This window comes from Oncorhynchus kisutch, linkage group LG26 (genome assembly GCF_002021735.2).
Source record: "Oncorhynchus kisutch isolate 150728-3 linkage group LG26, Okis_V2, whole genome shotgun sequence".
NCBI lineage: Eukaryota > Metazoa > Chordata > Actinopteri > Salmoniformes > Salmonidae > Oncorhynchus > Oncorhynchus kisutch.
In genome coordinates, this window is record NC_034199.2 from 36,098,348 (window position 1) to 36,121,208 (window position 22,861).

The following is a 22,861-nucleotide window of genomic DNA, read 5'->3' on the forward strand; positions in this document are numbered from 1 at the left end:
CGCCTGGCCAAACTGAACAATTGGGGGAGAAGGGCCTTGGTCAGGGAGGTGACCAAGAACCCGATGGTCACTCTGACAGAGCTCCAGAGTTCGTCTGTGGAGAAGGGAGAACCTTCCAGAAGGACAATCATCTCCACCAATAAGGCCTTTATGGTAGAGTGGCCAGACAGAAGCCACTCCTCATTAAAAGGCACAGGACAGCCCGCTTAGAGTTTGCCAAAATGCACCAAAAGGACTCTTTGGCCTGAATGTCAAGCGTCTGGAGGAAACCTGTCACCGTCCCTACAGTGAAGCATGATGGTGGTAGCATCATGCTGTGTGGATGTTTTTCAGAGACTGGGACACTTGTCAGGATCGAGGGAAAGATGAACGGAGCAAAGTACAGAGAGATCCTTGATGAAAACCAGCTCCAGAGTGCTCAGGACCTCAGACTGGAGAGAAGGTACACCTTCCAAAAGGACAATGACTCTAAGGACACAGCCAAGACAATGCAAGAGTGGCTTCGGGACAAGTCTCTGAATTTGAGTAGCCCTGCCAGAGCCCGGACTTGAACCCGATCTAACATTTCTGGAGAGACCTGAAAATAGCTGTGTAGCAACGCTCCCCATCCAACTTGACAGAGCTTGAGAGGATCTGCAGAGAAGAAGGAAGAAACTCCCCAAATACAGGTATGCCAAGCTTGTAGCGTCATACCCAAGAGGACTCGAGGCTGGGATCGCTGTCAAAGGTGCTTCAACAATGTTCTGAGTAAAGGGTCTGAATACTTATGTAAATTTGATATTTAAGCATTTTATTTTTAATACATTTGCAAACATTTCTAAAAAACTGTTTTTGCTTTGTCATTATGAGGTATTGTGAGAGGAAAAATGTGATCTATTTTAGAATAAGGCTGTAACGTAACAAAATGTGGAAAAAGTCAAGGGTCTGAATAATTCCGAATGCACTGTATAGCCATCATATATACTGTATATTCTAAATATATTAGTAGGCCTAATCAATCTCTCTATTCATGTTTAAATATTAATGTCCCTGTTAGGGGAAAATAGGACATTAAAACCATAACGTGTGTATTTGTCATTAGGAAAGAGAGAGCCCAGAGCTTAAGCACACCCAAGAGCACTGTTCCAGAGCTTCCTGTTAATAGATCCCTGCTCCACCATCCCATCAGGTCTGTACTACAGTATAACACATGGGAATAGCATTGTAATTGCCTGGTGAAAAAGCCATCAGACTAGCCACAGTTCGATAGCCATCATGATTGCAAGCCTGTATGGGACACTGAGGAGCGCTAACACAAAGACTTGTTTAGTGGAGTCAAGAGAGACTGAGATTGGTTAAAACTAGACCCTTGGAGTGCATGCATAGCATTAGAAAATTACACATTTTGAATGACCAACTTGATGCTATTAAAAGGTCAAATTAAAACCTACTAAGAATATATTGTATGAACATACTGTATATTAGAACAAAATAGCCTACATGCATGTATTAAACCCCTTGGGAATAGCTACCTCATAGATTCTAGCCATTCATAAGCAGCATGAGGATGACAGACACAGTGATATCTATGGGTGAGAGGTGACAGGCACAGTGATATCGGTGGGTGAGAGGTGACAGACACAGTGATATCTATGGGTGAGAGGTGACAGGCACAGTGATATCGGTGGGTGAGAGGTGACAGACAGTGATATCGGTGGGTGAGAGGTGACAGACACAGTGATATCGGTGGGTGAGAGGTGACAGACACAGTGATATATGTGGGTGACAGAAGGAGGCACAGTGACTGACTGTCAGGGAGGGAGCCATTTATGACACAGAAAAAGAAGAATACAAGGCTATCCATTCCTCTCATGGTCACCACTGAAACTTACAATCCTATAACTCTTCTCTAGCATACTACACCTTGTCCTGAGCCTGTTATACACCATAAGAGACTACTACAGACATGTCTCAGAGAAAATCTTCACCGTGTCTAAAGGCCCACATAGACTGTACCATTTTAGCCATCCCAGACAAAATGTCCACGTTGTGGGCAAATTCTTAGGTCGTAAACGATTTTCTGATATCTTGGCTCGTTCTATGTGACAGGCTCTAGGTCTGCTGATTATGTACCACTATGTGCGGTCGTAGGCTCTGAGAAAGTTCTGGCAGTGTCAGAAATGAGCTTTAATCATGTATTGTGTCTGGTGTCACGAGCTGATCCTGGTGACTGACCAATAGGAACACAGCTAGCTCTGAGTATGCATACAATAATATGAATAATGTGAATAGTCAGATTAATATCATAGTTTGATTTAAGAGTTTACATGCTTGGCAAGAAGAACGATTTCCCAAATAATATTGTTTACACATCTGAAATCAGGCAACTTTTGGGGATTTTGATAAATGCCCAAAATCGTTCTACCACAACAACCAGGTTTGGATGCCTATTTGATTCTGATTTTGGAAATATACAGTTTGTACGTGAAAATTATTTATAAGATGCAAACTTTCAGTTTTTCCGAACTCACTTCACTCGTACATAAGCACAGAGCAAGGCTTGCGCTGCTAGTGCTAGCACATGCGCAGATCAAATACACCGCTGCAGTTGACGTAACCTAACATGCTGACCACACTGCTCACGCTGCAAAAAAAATGTACACATCCATGTTATTCAATCATTTCATCCAAACTGCTGACGTGCATCAACAAGCGTAGCTAGGCACTAAAATAGAACTTGGTTCTATTTTTGACACTTGACGCGCTGCAAGTCCCGCCTCTCCTATCTCCTCATTGGTTTTTAGGACCATATACTCAATTGGGTGATTGAAAGATGAACTGAGGTCCACACTCCTGTCCAGTTGGTGGTGGTAAGGCACCTTAAAGTTGGAGTAGAGGACCTTGTCTAGTCAGCATGTAAATCAACGAAGCATACGTCGGCTGACAGCTGACAGAGCCTCACAAGCCAATCGCAGAATGTGACAACAGAACTGAAGCAAATCGTACAATCTGGCCAGGTTGATATCAAGATTTTAATTTGATAACATTGCACAGTGTGACATGTAATAAAAGTAAAAGAGTGAATCTGATGTACAGTGTGGGAAGGCCTTGAGGCGGCACGTGTGAATGCTACATTGTCAGACTATGAACGATGCCAAATCAGGCTCTACATCTCTCCTTGATTTGCCGAACCACACCAGACTGGAGGCTTCATCTGTTTAGCAAACAGTATGTCTAAACCAGCTGCCACAGTGAGAGGGGGAGGAGGAGGGTGGCAGTGCCAACCTAAAGTGCCAACCAGCTGTCCTGTGACTGTGAGCCTATGGAGCAGGCCTGGGTTCAAAATGTATTTGAAATCTTTCAAGTACTTTATCCGTCCTTGTTGGAACTTCCCTGGCGCAATGGAACCAATGAATAGTCCCAAAAGTGCACAACCTATCCATCTTACATTCCAGGCAGGCTCAAGACAAACACTCAAAGTATGTGAAAGATTACAATTCCTATTTGAACTCAGTTGGGTCTGCTATGGAGATGATGTGTCAGACTGGAGACGGGAGACCCTGGCACAGCCACAACGGTCTCCTCTGGTAGCCAATCCTGTTAACTGTAAAAGCTGTTTGTAATAAGCTGTGATAAATCAATAACAACACTAACACTAATGTCACCGTTGAAGAAAACCACTACAGCGCACGCCATTGGATCCAATTTTACCATCAAAGAGCCGAAGCGGGCTACAAGGCAAGCTTTTTGGCAAAAGCATGTGCATCCATCTTAAATGAAAACTAGCAGTAAATTAACTGGTAGATTTAGTGTTTAACATTCTAGTTTTCTTTTCTTGTTAATGATCTCTTTACATGGCTAAGGTCCAATTGAAATTCAATTAGCTTTGGCTTTCATCTTAGTAAGCACATACAGTAGCTTCCACAAAGCAATAAGGCAAATTCAGTTAGATAAATGCTAAATTACTGTAATGACTGAATCCCATTGATGATCCAATGAATGATGGGTCTCCCCCCAGGCCCTTCATCTTCAGCTTCACCTTTACCTTCACCTGCTCACTAACCTCTTCTTGATGAGGTCCAGGGCGGAGCCGATGAACCCATCCTTCATCTTGTAGATCTTGGCTCCATAGCTGGAGAGGTCAGTCCTGTCCAAGAGCAGGGCTGGGCAGCAGCTGGAGGGGCCCTCTGCATTCTCCCTGTGTGGAGGAGGGAAGGGGACCTGGGAGGCCCGAGGCACACTGAGCCCCACATTAGGCCTTCTGTCCTGGGCCTGGGTATGATACATGGTCCCCTTCCCCTGGGTCTTACTGGAGGGCTGGAGGGGAGAGCGGGGAGTAGGGCCTGTGCATATAGCTTTGTTAGAGACTGTGGTCTGAATGTTGGCTTTTAGCTGGGGAATAGGGCCAGTGAAGATGGGAGAGGATGAGTGCAAAGTGCTGGCTGTGGGAGTCTCTCCACTGCCTCTCCTCTCCCCACTCCCCCTCTCCTCCCTTTCTTCACTGCCCCTCCTCTCCTCACTCCCGCTCTCCTCCCTCTCTCCACTGCCTCTCCTCTCCCCGCTCCCCCTCTCCTCCCTCTCTCCACTGCCTCTCCTCTCCCAGCTCCCCCTCTCCTTCCTCTCTCCACTGCCTCTCCTCTCCCCGCTCCCCCTCACCTCCCTCTCTCCACTGCCTCTCCTCTCCCCGATCCCCCTCTCCTTTCTCTGTCCACTGCCTCTCCTCTCCCCGCTCCCCCTCTCCTCCCTCTCTTCACTGCCTCTCCTCTCCTCGCTCTCCCTCTCCTCCTCCTCAGAGGCCTGAGAGTCTCGCCGTCCCAATGGGGCTGTCTGAGTTTTACAGTCTCTGCCTGTCCCTGGGCTCTGGCTGCCTGTCCCTGGGCTCTGGCTGCCTGTCCCTGGGCTCTGGCTGCCTGTCCCTGGGCTCTGGCTGCCTGTCCCTGGGCTCTGGCTGCCTGTCCCTGGGCTCTGGCTGCCTGTCCCTGGGCTCTGGCTGCCTGTCCCTGGGCTCTGGCTGCCTGTCCCTGGGCTCTGGCTGCCTGTACCAGTCTCTGGCGGTTGGTCTATAGTTGTTACTGTAGTAGCATTACTCCTGCTCTCTGTCTGTCCACTCTCTCCGTCTCTCTGTCTCATCCTCTTAAACTCCTTGAAGGTAGGGATGTGCAGGCGGCCCATAGGGGGCCTCTTACGCTCGGCTATGAGCTCAGCACTACTTCCAGTGACAGAGATGGACTCGGTGGTGAAGGACATGGCCATGTCTGGGGTTTGAGGGGTCTCCAGGGAGGCATGGAGGGCCAGGTTTGGGGTGCTGTTCTGCCGGCGGAGCTGAAGGCGTCTCAGAACCTCCTGCTTGATTTCCTCAGGGCTGGTGAGGTGCCGGACATACAGGGGTCTCCCAACGTACCTCTGGTGGGGGGATGAGTCCCTCTCTGAGCACCCCCTCAGGATGGGAGTGGTACTGCCTGGGGTTACCTGAGGTCGAAGAGGCTTCAGGGGTTCTGCTGCCGATCTGGCGCTTTGAAGGCGGAGCTTCTCCCTTAGCCCTTTCCTGCCATTGGTGGTAGTGTTCACCCCCCAGTCATCTGCGCCGGGGAACAGCCACTGGGGGAAGAGGGGCAGCTCCTTCCTCCCCAACCCCCCCAGACCTCTCCCCAGGCGGGGGTGGGGGTAGAACGCCAGGCTCTCAGGACCGTAGCCCTGGGGCCCTGTCCCCTCCGAGGGCCCATCGTACCAGTGGCTGGTGGCAGTGCAGCGGAAGATGAACCCACTGTCCACACTGCCCCTGTAGGGGGCACAATAAGGGGAACAGTAGAGGCCTGGTTCAGACACAGAATTACTCCAGTTCAAGTTCTCCATGCTGCGGTAGAGTCTAGTTCCACAGCCTTGGTTCATGTTCCAACAGGGCCCTGGGTCCAGCCCCAGGCCTGACCCTGACCCTAACTCCATCCCAGAGTCAGGACCCCTGGGTGGGTGCTGCACACTGTTGGTGGAGCAGTACCGGAGCCCCAGGTTAGTGAGTAATGCACTGCTGTTAGACCGTGGTATGAAGGGGCACTGGCCAGGGAAGGGCGGGTAGGGGGGTACGCTGTGGCCTCTGAAGCCAGAGAGGGGTTGGGGCAGGGGGAAGTCAGTGAGGCTGAGGCAGGGCTCCAGATCCATGGTGAGGCCAGTGGTGCAGGTGTAGCCCGCGAGGCCGTGGCCTTGGCCGGGGGAGCAGCCCGCTGAGGGGTAGTCACATGGTGGAGGGGCCTTCACGTCCGGCATGGCTGCAGTATGAGCCACCATAATTCAGAGAGAGGCTCCGGGAAACTGGCCCTAAAGGACAGAGATGAGACACACAGGGGAATGAGCTGGGAGATAGAGCACTGTCTGCAAACACACGCACACACGCTTACGCACACAGACACAGACAGACACACACACTGTCACAGTGCATCTATATGTTAGCAGTACTAAAACATTTCAGGAATTGAATTTGAAGGACAAACACTGAGGGTTGTTGAGATAATCCTGCAAATGACAAATCCATTCCATACAGTACATACAGTACATACAGTACATAAAGTACATACAGTACATACTGTACCTTCAGTATATACAGCACATACAGTACAAACTGTACATACAGTACATACAGTACACAGAGTACATACTGTACCTTCAGTATATACAGCACATACAGTACAAACTGTACATACAGTATATACAGCACATACAGTACAAACTGTACATACAGTATATACAGCACATACAGTACATACAGTACACAGAGTACATACTGTACCTTCAGTATATACAGCACATACAGTACAAACTGTACATACAGTATATACAGCACATACAGTACAAACTGTACATACAGTATATACAGCACATACAGTACATACAGTACACAGAGTACAAACTGTACCTTCAGTATATACAGCACATACAGTACAAACTGTACATACAGTACATACTGTACACAGAGTACATACAGCACATACAGTACATACAGTACACAGAGTACATACTGTACCTTCAGTATATACAGCACATACAGTACAAACTGTACATACAGTACATACAGTACACAGAGTACATACAGTACACACAGTACATGTCATGAATGAGATTAGCGTTCTTTTAGATTACATTTTGATTTTAGCTCCATGGTTGAGCTTCTATGAGATGTTGATACTGTGGTTTTAGCCATGTGACAATCAACCATCAAAGAAAATAGGACAATAGGACAATATGACACTAGGACAATTATACTAGGACAATATGACACTAGACAATTATATTAGCACAATATGACATTAGGACAATATGACACTAGGACAATTACTGGTATACTAGGACAATTATACTAGGACAATATGACACTAGGACAATTATACTAGGACAATATGACACTAGACAATTATATTAGCACAATATGACATTAGGACAATATGACACTAGGACAATTACTGGTATACTAGGACAATTATACTAGGACAATTATACAAGGACACTATGATACTAGGACAATATGACACTAGGACAATTACCAGTATACTAGGACAATTATACTAGGACAATATGACACTAGGACAATATGACACTAGGACAATTATACTAGGTCAATTATACTAGGACAATATGACATTAGGACAATATGACACTAGGACAATTATACTAGGACAATATGACACTAGGACAATTATACTAGGACAATATGACACTAGGACAACATGACACTAGAACAATTATACTAGGACAATATGACACTAGGACAATTATACTAGGACAATATGACACTAGGACAATTATACTAGGACAATTATACAAGGACACTATGATACTAGGACAATATGACACTAGGACAATTACCAGTATACTAGGACAATTATACTAGGACAATATGACACTAGGACAATATGACACTAGGACAATATGACATTAGGACAATATGACACTAGGACAATTATACTAGGACAATATGACACTAGGACAATTATACTAGGACAATATGACATTAGGACAATATGACACTAGGACAATTATACTAGGACAATATGACACTAGGACAATTATACTAGGACAATATGACACTAGGACAACATGACACTAGAACAATTATACTAGGACAATATGACACTAGGACAATTATACTAGGACAATATGACACTAGGACAATTATACTAGGACAATTATACAAGGACACTATGATACAAGGACAATATGACACTAGGACAATTATACTAGGTCAATTATACTAGGACAATATGACATTAGGACAATATGACACTAGGACAATTATACTAGGACAATATGACACTAGGACAATTATACTAGGACAATATGACATTAGGACAATATGACACCAGGACAATTATACTAGGACAATTATACTAGGACAATATGACACTAGGACAATTATACTAGGACAATATGACAATTATACTAGGACAATTATACTAGGACAATATGACATTAGGACAATTATACTAGGACAATTATACTAGGACAATATGACATTCGGACAATATGACACCAGGACAATTATACTAGGACAATTATACTAGGACAATATGCCACTAGGACAATATGACACTAGGACAATATGACACTAGGACAATTATACTAGGACAATATGACATTAGGACAATATGACACCAGGACAATTATACTAGGACAATTGTACTAGGACAATATGACACTAGGACAATATGACACTAGGACAATATGACACTAGGACAATTATACTAGGACAATATGACATTAGGACAATATGACACTAGGACAATTATACTAGGACAATATGACACTATGACAATTATACTAGGACAATATGACACTAGGACAATTATACTAGGACAATATGACACTAAGTCAATTATACTGGGACAATATGACACTAGGACAATTATACTAGGTCAATTATACTAGGACAATATGACACTAGGACAATTATACTAGGACAATATGACACTAGGACAATTATACTAGAACAATATGGCACTAGGACAATATGACACTTGGACAATATTACACTAGGACAATATGACACTAGGACAATATGACACTAGGACAATGATACTAGGATGATATGGCACTAGGACAATATGACACTAGGACAATATGGCACTAGGACAATATGACACTAGGACAATATGGCACTAGGACAATGATACTAGGACAATATGGCACTAGGACAATATGGCACTAGGACAATATGATACTAGGACAATGATACTAGGACAATATGGCACTAGGACAATATGACACTAGGATGCGGGGATAGCAAGTCCCCACTCCACACAATGTCATTGTCCCTGATGCGTGATTCCTTCCGTTAACTTAAATTATCACTTTGCTCATTTTGCCCCACAGCAAGGAATAAAATAAGGGATTTATTTGCCCTCTCTCTTTCTGCTCGGGCCATGATGAAAAACCAGAGGAGGAAAATAAAAGATTAAGCTGAACGGACAGTAATGAAGTTAGCTTTCACCTTTCATTTTACTAATCAGAGAGGAGCGGTGGATTAGGAGGAGAGGAGAGAGAGAGACAGAGGGAGAGAGAGACAGAGAGAGAGAGAGAGAGAGAGAGAGAGAGAGAGAGAGAGAAAGAAAGAAATGAGAAGTGAGAGAGCGAGAGCGAGAGCGAGAGAGAGAGAGAGAAAGAAAGAGAAATGAGAAGTGAGAGAGACAGAGGGAGAGGGAGAGAGAGAGAGAAAAGAACGAAAGAGAGCAATAGTGCTGTGTAGTGGACTAACTCCTCTCTCTCTCTCTGTAATTAGTAGATTGCATGGCTGAGGGCCAGGGCTGTGCATATAGCTTGCTAGCTACCTCTGTAATCTTCCGCACAGATCAGGGTCGAAAGACATACCGCACTTAGTTATGAAACAGTCCTTCATTAGGCAGACTCATCATCCCTCATCCCTCCATGATGCATTGATGAATGCAATAAAAATTGGTTTATTTACTAATGGCCCCTCCTCTTTTACCAGCTGGCTCTATGGCTCCAGAGAAAAAACAATAGTTAGTTTGATAGTGGATAATACATTTATCAATATTCCTAACATGTTGGAGGTAAAAGGACGATATTCAGGTTTAATTAAAAACCCTACTCCTGGAAATACATCAGCCGTCCTCAAATCTTTATTTGTCACATGCTTGGTAAACAACAGGTGTAGACAAACAGTGAAATGCTAACTTACAGACCCTTCCCAACAACAGGTGTAGACAAACAGTGAAATGCTAACTTACAGACCCTTCCCAACAACAGGTGTAGACAAACAGTGAAATGCTAACTTACAGACTCTTCCCAACAACAGGTGTAGACAAACAGTGAAATGCTAACTTACGGGCCCTTCCCAACAACAGGTGTAGACAAACAGTGAAATGCTAACTTACAGACCCTTCCCAACAACAGGTGTAGACAAACAGTGAAATGCTAACTTACAGACCCTTCCCAACAACAGGTGTAGACAAACAGTGAAATGCTAACTTACAGACTCTTCCCAACAACAGGTGTAGACAAACAGTGAAATGCTAACTTACAGACCCTTCCCAACAACAGGTGTAGACAAACAGTGAAATGCTAACTTACGGGCCCTTCCCAACAACAGGTGTAGACAAACAGTGAAATGCTAACTTACAGACTCTTCCCAACAACAGGTGTAGACAAACAGTGAAATGCTAACTTACAGACCCTTCCCAACAACAGGTGTAGACAAACAGTGAAATGCTAACTTACGGGCCCTTCCCAACAACAGGTGTAGACAAACAGTGAAATGCTCATTTACGGGCCCTTCACAACAACACAGAGAGAAAGGGAGGGAAATAATGGGCACATGATAACACAAGGAATAAGTACCAGTACCGAATCCATGTGCAGGGGTACGAGGTAATTGAGGGAAATATGTACATATAGGTAGGGATAAAGTAACTAGGCAACGGGATAGATAATAAACAGTAACAGCAGCGTATGTGATAAATCAAAAGAGTTAGTGCAAAAAGGGTTGATGCAGGTAGTTAAATAGTTGACCAATAGCTACCGGGACTAACTATTTAACAGTCGTATGGCTTGGGGTTAGGAGCTGTTCAGGGTCCTGTTGGTCCATCGGTACTGCTTGCCGTGCAGCTGCAGAGTGAACAGTCTATGACTTTGACCATTTTTAGGGCCTTTCTCTGACACCACCTGGTGTAGAGGTCCTGGATGGCATGGAACTTGGCCCCTGTGATGTACTGGGCCGTACTCACCACCCTCTGTAGGGCCTTGTGGTCGGATGCCCAAGCAGTTGCCAAGTTATTCTCCAAATACTACTGTGTCACACCACTCATAATATCAGGTCACGTTGGTCATCAATCTCTTCTCAGTACTCCTCAATGTGTGTGTGTATGTGTGATCACCTAGATGAGTCAGTGTGTGTGTCTACCGCTGTGACTCTCAGGAGGTTGCACAACAACCTTGAACATCATATTCCAGTGATCTATCAGGTTGGTTTTAACTCAATCCTCCAATCACCACCCATTACACCCTGTAGCAGTATAAACTTCCCCCATTTTACAGCCAGGTATGCCCTACAGCAGTATAAACTTACCCCATTTTACAGCCAGGTATGCCCTACAGCAGTATAAACCTACCCCATTTTACAGCCAGGTATGCCCTACAGTAGTATAAACTTACCCCATTTTAATAAATTCTCTGTGGCCTTATTCTCCTTCAGTTTAGCCTCCTGGTCATTGGCTCTGTTCCAAACACACAGCCTTTTCAGCTTCTTCACAGTCTGTATTCAGTGGAGCACACCAGTGAGTCTAGAGACAACATCACCCAGACAGTCGTGGCCTGGAGCAAGAAGAGAGAGATACAAGTCGATCAATAACTGAAAGTTAAATAAACAAACCAGCAGAAACCATTTCTGTATTCCGAGAGAGGAGGAGCGAGAGAGAGAGATATACTTCTAGATGTATTTGATCATGTAAAACAAGCCACACTGAACTGAATTAGCCATAAGCGAGTAACATCCTTAGAGATTGATTACATTTTCAGGGAAACATATACACACACACACACACACTGATGTAAACACAGTCAACTCTCATCACTGATGTACACACAGCCCACTCTCATCCCTCATGTACACACAGCAAACTCTAATCAATGATGTACACACAGCCAACTCTCATCACTGATGTACACACAGCCAACTCTCATCACTGATGTACACACAGCCAACTCTCATCACTGATGTACACACAGCCAACTCTAATCAATGATTCATACACAGCCAACTCTCATCACTGATGTACACACAGCCAACTCTCATCACTGATGTACACACAGCCAACTCTCATCACTGATGTACACACAGCCAACTCTCATCAATGATGTACACACAGCCAACTCTCATCACTGATGTACACACAGCCAACTCTAATCAATGATGTACACACAGCCAACTCTCATCACTGATGTACACACAGCCAACTCTCATCAATGATGTACACACAGCCAACTCTCATCACTGATGTACACACAGCCAACTCTAATCAATGATGTACACACAGCCAACTCTCATCACTGATGTACACACAGCCAACTCTCATCACTGATGTACACACAGCCAACTCTAATCAATGATTCATACACAGCCAACTCTCATCACTGATGTACACACAGCCAACTCTCATCACTGATTCATACACAGACAACTCAAACTACATCTAACAGATCACCACATATCGCATGTCAAACTACATCTAACATTCCATAGAAATATAAGCAGAAAATAACACAGAAAACACATTCTTACCCAGTTCCAAACAGGCTCTAGAATAGATTTCCTATGACTGCCATTCCTATCCCATCCTCAGAACACAAATCTCTGCATCCTAAACCATCATAGCTACCTGAGAGAGACTGAGAGTCTAAAAGCAGCACAGTCACTGATGGCACTTGACTTTTTTTTAAAGCCAACCAGTTTCCATTTGTGACAGCCCCCTGGGTAGGTAGTGTGGAGGATGGAGAATGGAGTAGTGAAAGCCTGAGGTTTGACAAGCCAAGTGCCTGTGATAGCTAAGTGCCTGGCCCCATCCCCTGGTATGAGTGACAGGTCAGTGTGGGATGGCAGATGAGTGACAGAGACCCTGTCCCACCTCCCTGCGGACCCTTCCCTATAGATTGTAGAATGTGAGGCAGCGGCAGTACCAGAGGAGCCGACACGCGCACACACACACACACACACACACACACACACACACACACACACACACACACACACACACACACACACACACACGCACACACACACACACAGAGACAGAGGAGCTGCACCCCAGTAGCTTCTATCATCTATGTTTAGAACCATGGTGGTACTGCTCACTTCACTTCCTGCTACAGATGTAGGATCTTAATTTGATCACCCTGTTGCAGGAGAACTTTATAACTTGTAGTGTATTTGAAGTTTAAAAAGGCTTCTGAAGTTTATAATTTCCACTTAAACATTTCAGATTAGATTTTCCCTTACGAAAAATGCATCAACCCCTATAAAAATGTCCATGAATTATAATCCACATTTCCTGCTGCGGCAGCATTATTTCCTGCTGTAGCAAACTGTCTCAAATTAAGATCATAAATCTGTACCCACAGTAATACCACTGCAGCGCTGTGTGTGTGTATAGTCTGATTGGACAGGGTTCAGAAAGTCCTGTTTATCCAGTATGGGTATGAATCCCCTGGAGATTCCCTCCTCTCATGTGTCATTGAGGACTCTTTCACTACGCAGCTCTGAAAGAGATGCTCACATCACTGTACCACATGACAGAGTAGCAGTGTACCAGAGCCTCGTACTGCATTAACAATAGTTTATGAATTACAGTTTTTTTTCCCTTTAACCTTCATTTAACTAGGTAAGTCAGTTAAGAACAAATCCTTATTTACAATGACGGCCTAGGAACAGTGTTCAGGAGCAGAACGACAGATTTTTACCTTGTCAGCTCGGGGATTTGATCTTGCAGCCTTTCGGTTACTAGTCCAACACTCTAACCACTAGGGTACCTGCCGGCCTTCTGTTTGCGTGTGTGTGTGCATGTGTGCGCGTGTGTGTGTGCTCGTGCATGTGTGCTCACTGGGCTCATGTGTGTTCTCTGTGTGTGGTAAGTGTCTGTCTACACATCACAGACCACTATATTGTCCCAGCAGGTGTTTTCAGGCTAATCCACCATACGGTGTGACTATTGTGTGAGAGGGAGCATCAGTCAAACCAGCTGGAGAGCAGAGAATGGCCGTCCCTCACTATGGGACAGTCACGGTACTACTGGTAATGTGTGGATAGGTGTGACGTGAAGTGATGTGTTCAGTGTTTTCCTCACTGACTTGTCAGTGCTAGACTGGGGTGTGATCTGTGGTGTGGACAAGACAAGCCCTGTACGGTACACAACAGCCTGGGACCGTGTGTGAAATGGACCCTGCAACCACTGACAAAACATGGTCAGTTAGAGTTTGAAGGCTCAGCCTCATGTCACTTTAAGATGAACCCAAGGAGAGTCGACGGTGTACTGTGGCTTTGTGAGCCTATGTCAAGTGGGAAACCTACTGACAGTAAACATATTAGAGCCCTGATATAGTCGTGGGTTCAATCCATACATCCACCTGCTTCCTCCTGATGTTAAAAACACACGCTTACAGAGTAGCCGTGGTGGCATTACATTCTACAACCTGTCTGTCTGTATTATGGGCATGGTGGCATTACATTCTACAACCTGTCTGTCTGTATTACGGGCATGGTAGCATTATATTCTACAACCTGTCTGTCTGTATTACGGGCATGGTGGCATTACATTTTACAACCTGTCTGTCTGTATTACGGGCATGGTGGCATTACATTCTACAACCTGTCTGTCTGTATTACGGGCATGGTGGCATTACATTTTACAACCTGTCTGTCTGTATTACGGGCATGGTGGCATTACATTCTACAACCTGTCTGTCTGTATTACGGGCATGGTGGCATTACATTCTACTAGGGATGCACTATATATTAGAATATATCGGAATCAATGACATAAAAGTATGTCCAGGCTGTATCAAAGCCCACTATTGTGGCTAATCCTTATTGTGGCTAGCTTCACATAGATGGGTCCGACCACCATTAATCAAATAAGAACTGTCTTATAAATTAGGGTTATTTTCGATGATGACATCTAGCAATATAGTTAGCTACAAAAAAATGTAAAATATTGGTTATCTGTATTGGTATTGAAAATATTGGATATCGGTATCGGCCAAAAATGTCATATCGGTGCATCACTCCATTCTACAACCTGTCTGTCTGTATTACAGCTAGGCATATGAGCGGTGACTATTAATCCCAGAGATTCCATTTTAGAGTCAATCTGATCCTGTAGAAATCCAATAGGCTGGAAAGCCCTGGACACCAAGTGCACTGTTTTTGTTTTCCATGTATTGATCGGCTAGAGATGTTTATCTCCAATATCTTATGTAACATGACCATTCATTCACATGACACGTCGATGGAATCCGGCTCCCTCTGAGGGACTCTCTCTACAGATAACTTCTCTGCAGATCAGGTTACTTTTGCAGAGGACCACATGCACTAAACATTCACTGATGGAATGAAATAATTTAAAAGGCATTGCAAATCTGAACACACCAACGAAATTGTGAGATTGATGTAGGCCTACTTATGAAATAACCTTCCTTGCCCTTGGAAAGGACTGAAATTACACAGGTTTATTAAAAGGCTGCTTCAATCTAGTCTGTATCTATGAGCCTGTAGGACGCATTGCCATGACAGACACACAGGAGAGATTGATTATACCCGCACTGCCAGGGTAACAAGATACTGGATCCTGATGAGGTGGAGTAGCTCTCTATCTCCTGACAGGTAAGCAGGAGGGGGAGGAGGGGAGGGAAAGGAGAGGAGAGTGGATCCTGACAAGCCTCCTGACAAGCCTAGTAAGGTGCAGGCAGATGAACACTTCACAGCAATAAGAGACAGAATACTCAACCAGACAAGCGAGCGAGAGGAATGATGCCAGGAGACAAGAAGGAAGGCATAACATTCCCCACCTCTCCCCCCTGTCATCAGGCAGAGAAATGTGGGTTAATAAGAATCCTCCTAGGCTCAGCAGTAATCAACACATACTACAACTCTCTACTGAGTCTCTTTTCATAGAGCCCCACCAGGGTACAGATGACTCGCGTAGTAGCATTCTGGTGACTTCATCGAAGGTCTAACGTGGAAGTCTGGAGTTCATTAGGCAACATGTCACTGGGATGTGTGTGGGATAGTGTGTGAGCTACACGGCCACAGAGAGGAGAGGCTGTGTAGAGGGGGTGTAGTTGACACCCAGAGCATAGAGCAAGGTACTAATGTACTGTGTTACTATTTTCACATTATTGAGCTGAGTCAAACCAAGTCAAGTGCTGTACTTGTTTGGTTACAAATCCAGTTGCTGGGACTGTGCTGGAGCACGTAAAAAGGAAATATCTGAGCCAGCACAGCACGGGTCAGACCAATAGTGTGAAAAGTTTAATCTGTGTAGTAGTGCACAAGCCTGTTCAGGAGGATGGAATGTTACAGAACGCTTAGAAATGTATTGTGTTGAACAGATATGATTGTTTGCCCCATAGAATAGGGGAAAAACACGTCAGCTCTGTTCATTCTATTTCTACCTGCGTTTCTACCTACATTTCACATCACCTCAGGTGAAAGCTGGGCATGTCTCTGTTCTGTTCCTGTATGGTGGAAGTCATTCATCGCTGTTCCATGAATATTTCACCAGTCTGAGGTGTTAACGGTCTCTATGAATAATACAGACAGGGAATAATGAGGTGATAGGTAGGTCATGTCCCAAACAGCACACTATTCACAATATAGTGCACTATATTTGAACAGGGCCCACCTTCAACACCATCATTCTTCCTTTGCATGATATTTCAATGCCATATATAGCATCCCAATGTAGTATATAGCATCCCAATGCCATATATAGCAACCCAATGTCATATATAGCATCCCATTGCCATATATAGCATCCCAATGTAGTATATAGCATCCCAACGTCATATATAGCATCCCAATGTAGTATATAGCATCCCAATGCCATATATAGCATCCCATTGCCATATATAGCATCCCAATGCCATATATAGCATCCCAATGCCATATATAGTATCCCAATGCCATATATAGCATCCCAATGCCATATATAGCATCCCAATGTCATATATAGCATCCCAATGCCATATATAGCATCCCAATGCCATATATAGTATCCCAATGCCATATATAGTATCCCAATGCCATATATAGTAGCCCAATGCCATATATAGTATCCCAATGCCATATATAGTAGCCCAATGCCATATATAGTAGCCCAATGCCATATATAGTAGCCCAATGCCATATATAGTAGCCCAATGCCATATATAGTAGCCCAACCCAGCTCCGCTTCACTCTATTTATTCACAGAGACGATGAAAGAGACTTCATTAGACAGAGAGAACCTGTTCAAAGGAGCCGGACCAACCAATCCATGCAAATTATGTCCAGGGAAGGCTATGATAAAAGACAATACATATTTCAAACATCTGGATAAATGGTTTGAATTAAGGCATAACAGACATCAAATATTTCAGAAACTCTCCGCAGTAACTACGTGCTTGTCATGTTTATATGTGACTGAGTAGAAAATGGCAGGCCCTTATGTACTGGTATGGTCTTCAGTGATAGACATACATATCATTCTCAGTAACAGTGTTAGGGAACAAGATGATATAGTTTTACAGTGATACATTTTATCCCTGGCTGGTTTAGCAATACAATAAACATCTTTATAGGGTGCCGGTGGCGGCCCTGGTCAAAGGTAGTTCACTATATAGGCAATAGGCTGCCATTTGGGATGCAAGCCAGTGTAAAAGAACCAATCAGAAGAGTGGATATCTGTCACCATTCCGGCTCTGGTATTGACTCATGGAGGGTTATGCATCCATCATGGATCTGTCACCACCACCAGATTCTCTTGACTCAACCCAAAATAAAGCAGAGCACCAGTGTCCCCTCTGTCTCACCCTCTGTTACACAGTCATACAGCCCATCAAGACACAGTCAGACAGACAGAAACCTGTAGTGAGATGGAGATAGGACTGTAACTGTATGATTGGTAATAATTCCTAACAACATACAACAGTGCTAGATCTGATGAATACATTACTGTACAGTAAGCATGTAGAGAGAGGCAGACAGACAGACCTTAGTGAGATGGAGATGCTGCTGTATGGTTGGTAACATAATCATACCTAAATTAATCACATGCGACAATGCACTGTTAATATAGTACTATAGGCTGTAGCCAGTAGCCTGTAGCTAGTAGCCTGTAGCCAGTAGCTAGTAGCCTGTGGTCAGTAGCCTGTGGTCAGTAGCCTGTGGTCAGTAGCCTGTAGCCTGTAGCTAGTAGCCTGTGGTCAGTAGCCTGTAGCCTGTAGCTAGTAGCCTGTGGTCAGTAGCCTGTGGTCAGTAGCCTGTGGTCAGTAGCCTGTAGCCTGTAGCTAGTAGCCTGTGGTCAGTAGCTAGTAGCCTGTGGTCAGTAGCCTGTGGTCAGTAGCCTGTAGCCTGTAGCTAGTAGCCTGTGGTCAGTAGCCTGTGGTCAGTAGCCTGTGGTCAGTAGACTGTAAACCTGTAGCCTGTAAACCTGTAGCCTGTAGCTAGTAGCCTGTAGCTAGTAGCCTGTGGTCAGTAGCCTGTGGTCAGTAGCCTGTAGCCTGTAGCTAGTAGCCTGTGGTCAGTAGCCTGTGGTCAGTAGCCTAGGCACAGAGCGGGAGGCTGCTGTAGATGATGTAACCTAATAGTAAACAGATTTTCCCGCCGGGACTCCAAATGAAACGAAGCGGTATTCGCTCTTCTCTTCCTTCCAGAAGACTGTTCTTTTCCTCCTCTGTTAGATAACAGAGGGAAAATATGAGACACTGGGCTCCGTCCACTGCACACCTGGGTTCAAATACTATTTGAAATCATTTAAAATACTTCAGCTGTATTTAATTGTGCTTGCCTGGCTAAACGGAACCAATTGAATTGTCACTATTTGGTAAACCCATAAGGCGTTCACGCAGGTTAAACCAAATGCAAGTATCTGAACACTTTTGGATGCATGGACAACAGGAGGCGGGGATGCTGGCCGCGCTCCCATCCCTCCTCATCGGCCTCTTTTGGCATTTCTGTGACAAAGAGCTGCACCATTTTAAAATGAAGCACGCTAGCTCAGGGCTTGGAGTGCTCTCTCAATGCAGCATTTCATTCTTAGTTCATACACAACGGTATCACAAGAGGTTTCTCTCAATTCAGTGGCTTGTTGTATAAACACAGAACCTGATTGTTGATAACTACCTCAACTCAAATATGTATGATTCCTCTCTCATTTAAATAATGAGCCCAATAGACATGTATAATGCAATGAAAACAAAACAACCTGGGTTCATACAGTCGGCTACAGTAAAAGGGATCAGGTTGGAATTCAACTTCTTAAACTCTAATTGTAAGCTATGTTTCTTGTTAACTACTTCAAATCAAATATGTATGTTTCCTGTCTCATTTGAATAATATCCTTATATTAATGTATAATGTAATGAAAACAACAACACAACCTGATCTGATCCAGTATAGTAGCTGAAAGTATTTGGGTTCAGGTAGAAGTCTCTGTAAGCCCAGGCAGTGTAGTGTAAGTACTGAGGCTTCTTTACTCAGCTCTCGCCTCCACAGTGTGTCCTTGTTTTGTTGTTGTTACTGCTACTGGGGTAATGACATAAACACCACCACGGCAACGGTAACAATAACAAAAACAATATAGGGACCTCAGTGAGATCTATGTGACCTCATTTCTGTGATCAATATCTAGAGGGAGGGGGAGAGAGGGAGGAAAGGGGGAAACTAAAGCTGTGGGTAGAAAATAGGTGATGAGGTGGAGGGACGCATGGGAAATTATGATAGAAGAGGAAGCGAGTGAGGTAGAGAGTTTTTTAAAAATTTAACTAGGTAAGTCAGTTGAGAACAAATTCTTATTTTCAATGATGGCCTATGAACAGTGGGTTAACTGCCTTCTTCAGGGGTAGATCAACATATTTTTTCCATTTGACCTTGCAACCTTTCGGTTACTAGTCCAACGCCCTAACCACTAGGCTACTTCCCACCCCTGTAAGTAGTAGCCTGAGTGAGGTAGAGAGGTAAAGGTAGAGGTAAAGTGGTAGAGAATGAGGGAGCGAGAGATGAATTGAGATAACCAGGAGTGTTGTTCATAAACAAAGGGAGGGTAATAAGGGAGGATTTACTCATTAACAGACGGCAGAGTGACTCACTCATATCACCAACAGGGGAATGGAGAGAGAGAGGAGGAAGGAGAGCAAGACTGAGAGAGATAGGGGCAGTGGGAGAGAAAGAGAGGAGGGGAGAAAGAGACCTAGATCCTATCTGGGGGTCTATGATATCAGTCATGTCTCCCACACATACCCATGTTAGTCTGCTCATTAAATGTCCAAAGCAGCCATTTTTATCTCAATATCACATAATTTCTGGGTAACAATGAAGTACCTTAGTGTGATTGTTTTCAATTAAAATGGTCAAGAAACAAAAATACATTCTTAGAAAATAGCAATTACTCAAGCAATAATTTTGCTAGGACTGTCTGGGAGTGGTCTGATTGGGGAGGAGATAACTGAAAAGTAGCTATTATTGGCAGAGATGTTTGGAACTCTCTTTCTTATTGGTCTATTAACCAATTTACTGCCTGGTGATGTCACCAGACAGGCCAAAACTCCATTCCATCAAAACAGGCTGAAATTGCAGGCGGTCTTTTCAAATCAATCAATCAAACAGCTCTTACACTAAAATAGCATTATCATTATTTGAACAATTTCACAGTGTTATTCCAAACTCATGGGGTGGAAATATATGTAACATGTTTTTGACTGCACTGGATCTTTAATAAACCTCCTGTTTCAAAGCTCTCTTCTCTGATAAATCACTCTGTTACAGTGGGATGGAACATCAAAGGAAACAATGGGAACTCCTGACAATAGAAAACAGCTAAACATGGCAATATAAAAATGCATACCAAATAAGACTTCAAATCAATACTTGCATTCAAAACAGTCAATCATATGCTCTAGTGGTTTTGTGTTTTTTTTAAAGAACAGATCAATGATCTGTCTGAGAATGTCAGCTTCAGGAATGTCATTCAAAACAGTCAATCATATGCTCTTGTGGTTTTGTGTTTTTTTAAAGAACAGATCGATGATCTGTCTGAGAATGTCAGCAGTAACGACTCCCTAAGTTGAGCTGATCATATTATTGGATTGCTCACTCTCTCTTCACTCATTGCCCTGGGGGTCAAAACTAGGATCACACATTTGTTGTCTGTAACAACCAACCACAGAGAGAGGAGAGAGCCAGGGAGTGGTGGGCTCCCCACATCTCAGGTCTAACCCTCTGTTTCCCCCATGTTTGTGTGCGTGGTTGGCTGGTATTATTTGCCGGGTTCGTTATTACGTCCGTTATTTACGAGTGACCGGTATTTTCACGCACCTTTAGTATTTGTTTTATCCTGGTGCTGTTCGTGGACTAAATGACCTTGTACACTCATCTCTGCTCTCCTGCACCTGATTCCATGCACCAGTTACCCACAGCCTGACAAACACAAGAAATCTGTCATTAATTTGTATGTTTTTGCCAAGGATATCTTAGTCTAGTTTACATCTAACTAAGGTGTTTGGTGCAGTATTTCTCAATGATAAAATGTGCATGAAAACAAGTCATCTCTCATTGAATGACAGCAAATACTTTACTGAACAATCCCTACTGTTGACTAATCACCGACGAAGGGGAGTAGACTTTGGTTTGCCTCTAGAAAAATCGTGTGTGCCTGAACAGCCAAAAAACAGCCAAAACAAACAAAAATGTTGTCATAATAGATGCACAAACTCTTCAGAACTGTTTTGGCTGGGAAGCATGCCCTTTACCCACTGGGAGTGAGGAGGTGAGAGTCAGGGGAAAGAGGGAATAGGAGGAGTAACCTAAGGTAGCAGATAAAATAAATGCCTGAGCGGGTTCCCCACATCTGTTTTTTAGGGGGAAAGGAAACTAGTTTAAAGATACTGTATCCCTGAAAACTGGATGGTTCCATTTAAAATGAACCCCGCTGAGGGTGGCTAAGGAGTGTCATGACGTTGCCCTCTTTGGGTACAGCAAGCCCATCCCCCTGCCTCCCCCGGCCTCCTTCAACTAGGCTGCTGTGGTCAGAGAGAGGTCGTAAATTCCTGAGAAGACCCTGCCTCATGGCCACACAGTATAAGAGACAGAGTGAATTTTCATAGAGAACAAAATCATTTCTTCCACCTCACAGAACTTGAGGTCTGAACAAATGTAATGTTTCGGACAAGGTATAAAAGATTGGTGATTCCCTTATCATTTCTTGTAACCATATTGACTTTGTTTGTTTGTTTATGCATTTCTGTGAATTACTTAGTTAGTAATAAATAAATGATTTAAGACAATTGATGTATGGATGACTCATAGTGAAGACTGGGTTTGTGCAGATAACCAACAATTTACGACGTTTGGAATGAGACTAACGTGAGGTAAAGTAAATAATTCATTAATCAGAAGACTATGGATCAGATATGAAAATACCTGAAAAGTTATTTTAGGAAATGATAACTTTGTAATCTGAATATTTTCCTTGGTTTCCCGACTTCCTAGTTAATTACAGTTACTGATTAATCAGTTTGATCGCGTAATACTAATTACAGAGAATCTTTGATAAAAAACGAAGTCTTCAATTTAACGATAGTAAAGACACGACAGGAGCTAACAATCACCTCTCCTAAAGAAAGGGACAGCGGC

The 22,861-nt window shown here is 43.8% G+C and overlaps 1 protein-coding gene across 2 annotated transcripts in view; it reads right to left on the reverse strand.

The window, feature by feature from the left end:
- The window catches only part of LOC109870739 (uncharacterized), a 45,016-nt gene that overhangs the window by 17,521 nt on the left and 4,634 nt on the right, over positions 1 to 22,861 (reverse strand). For both annotated transcript variants that reach the window (XM_031805726.1, XM_031805725.1), the window contains exons 2-3: positions 11,635 to 11,793; positions 4,043 to 6,291 (exon numbers count right to left, since the gene is read on the reverse strand). In XM_031805726.1, coding sequence (XP_031661586.1) covers positions 4,043 to 6,261 — 2,219 coding nt within the window. In that variant the 5' untranslated portion in view covers positions 6,262 to 6,291; positions 11,635 to 11,793. The remainder of the gene's footprint in view (positions 1 to 4,042; positions 6,292 to 11,634; positions 11,794 to 22,861) is intronic.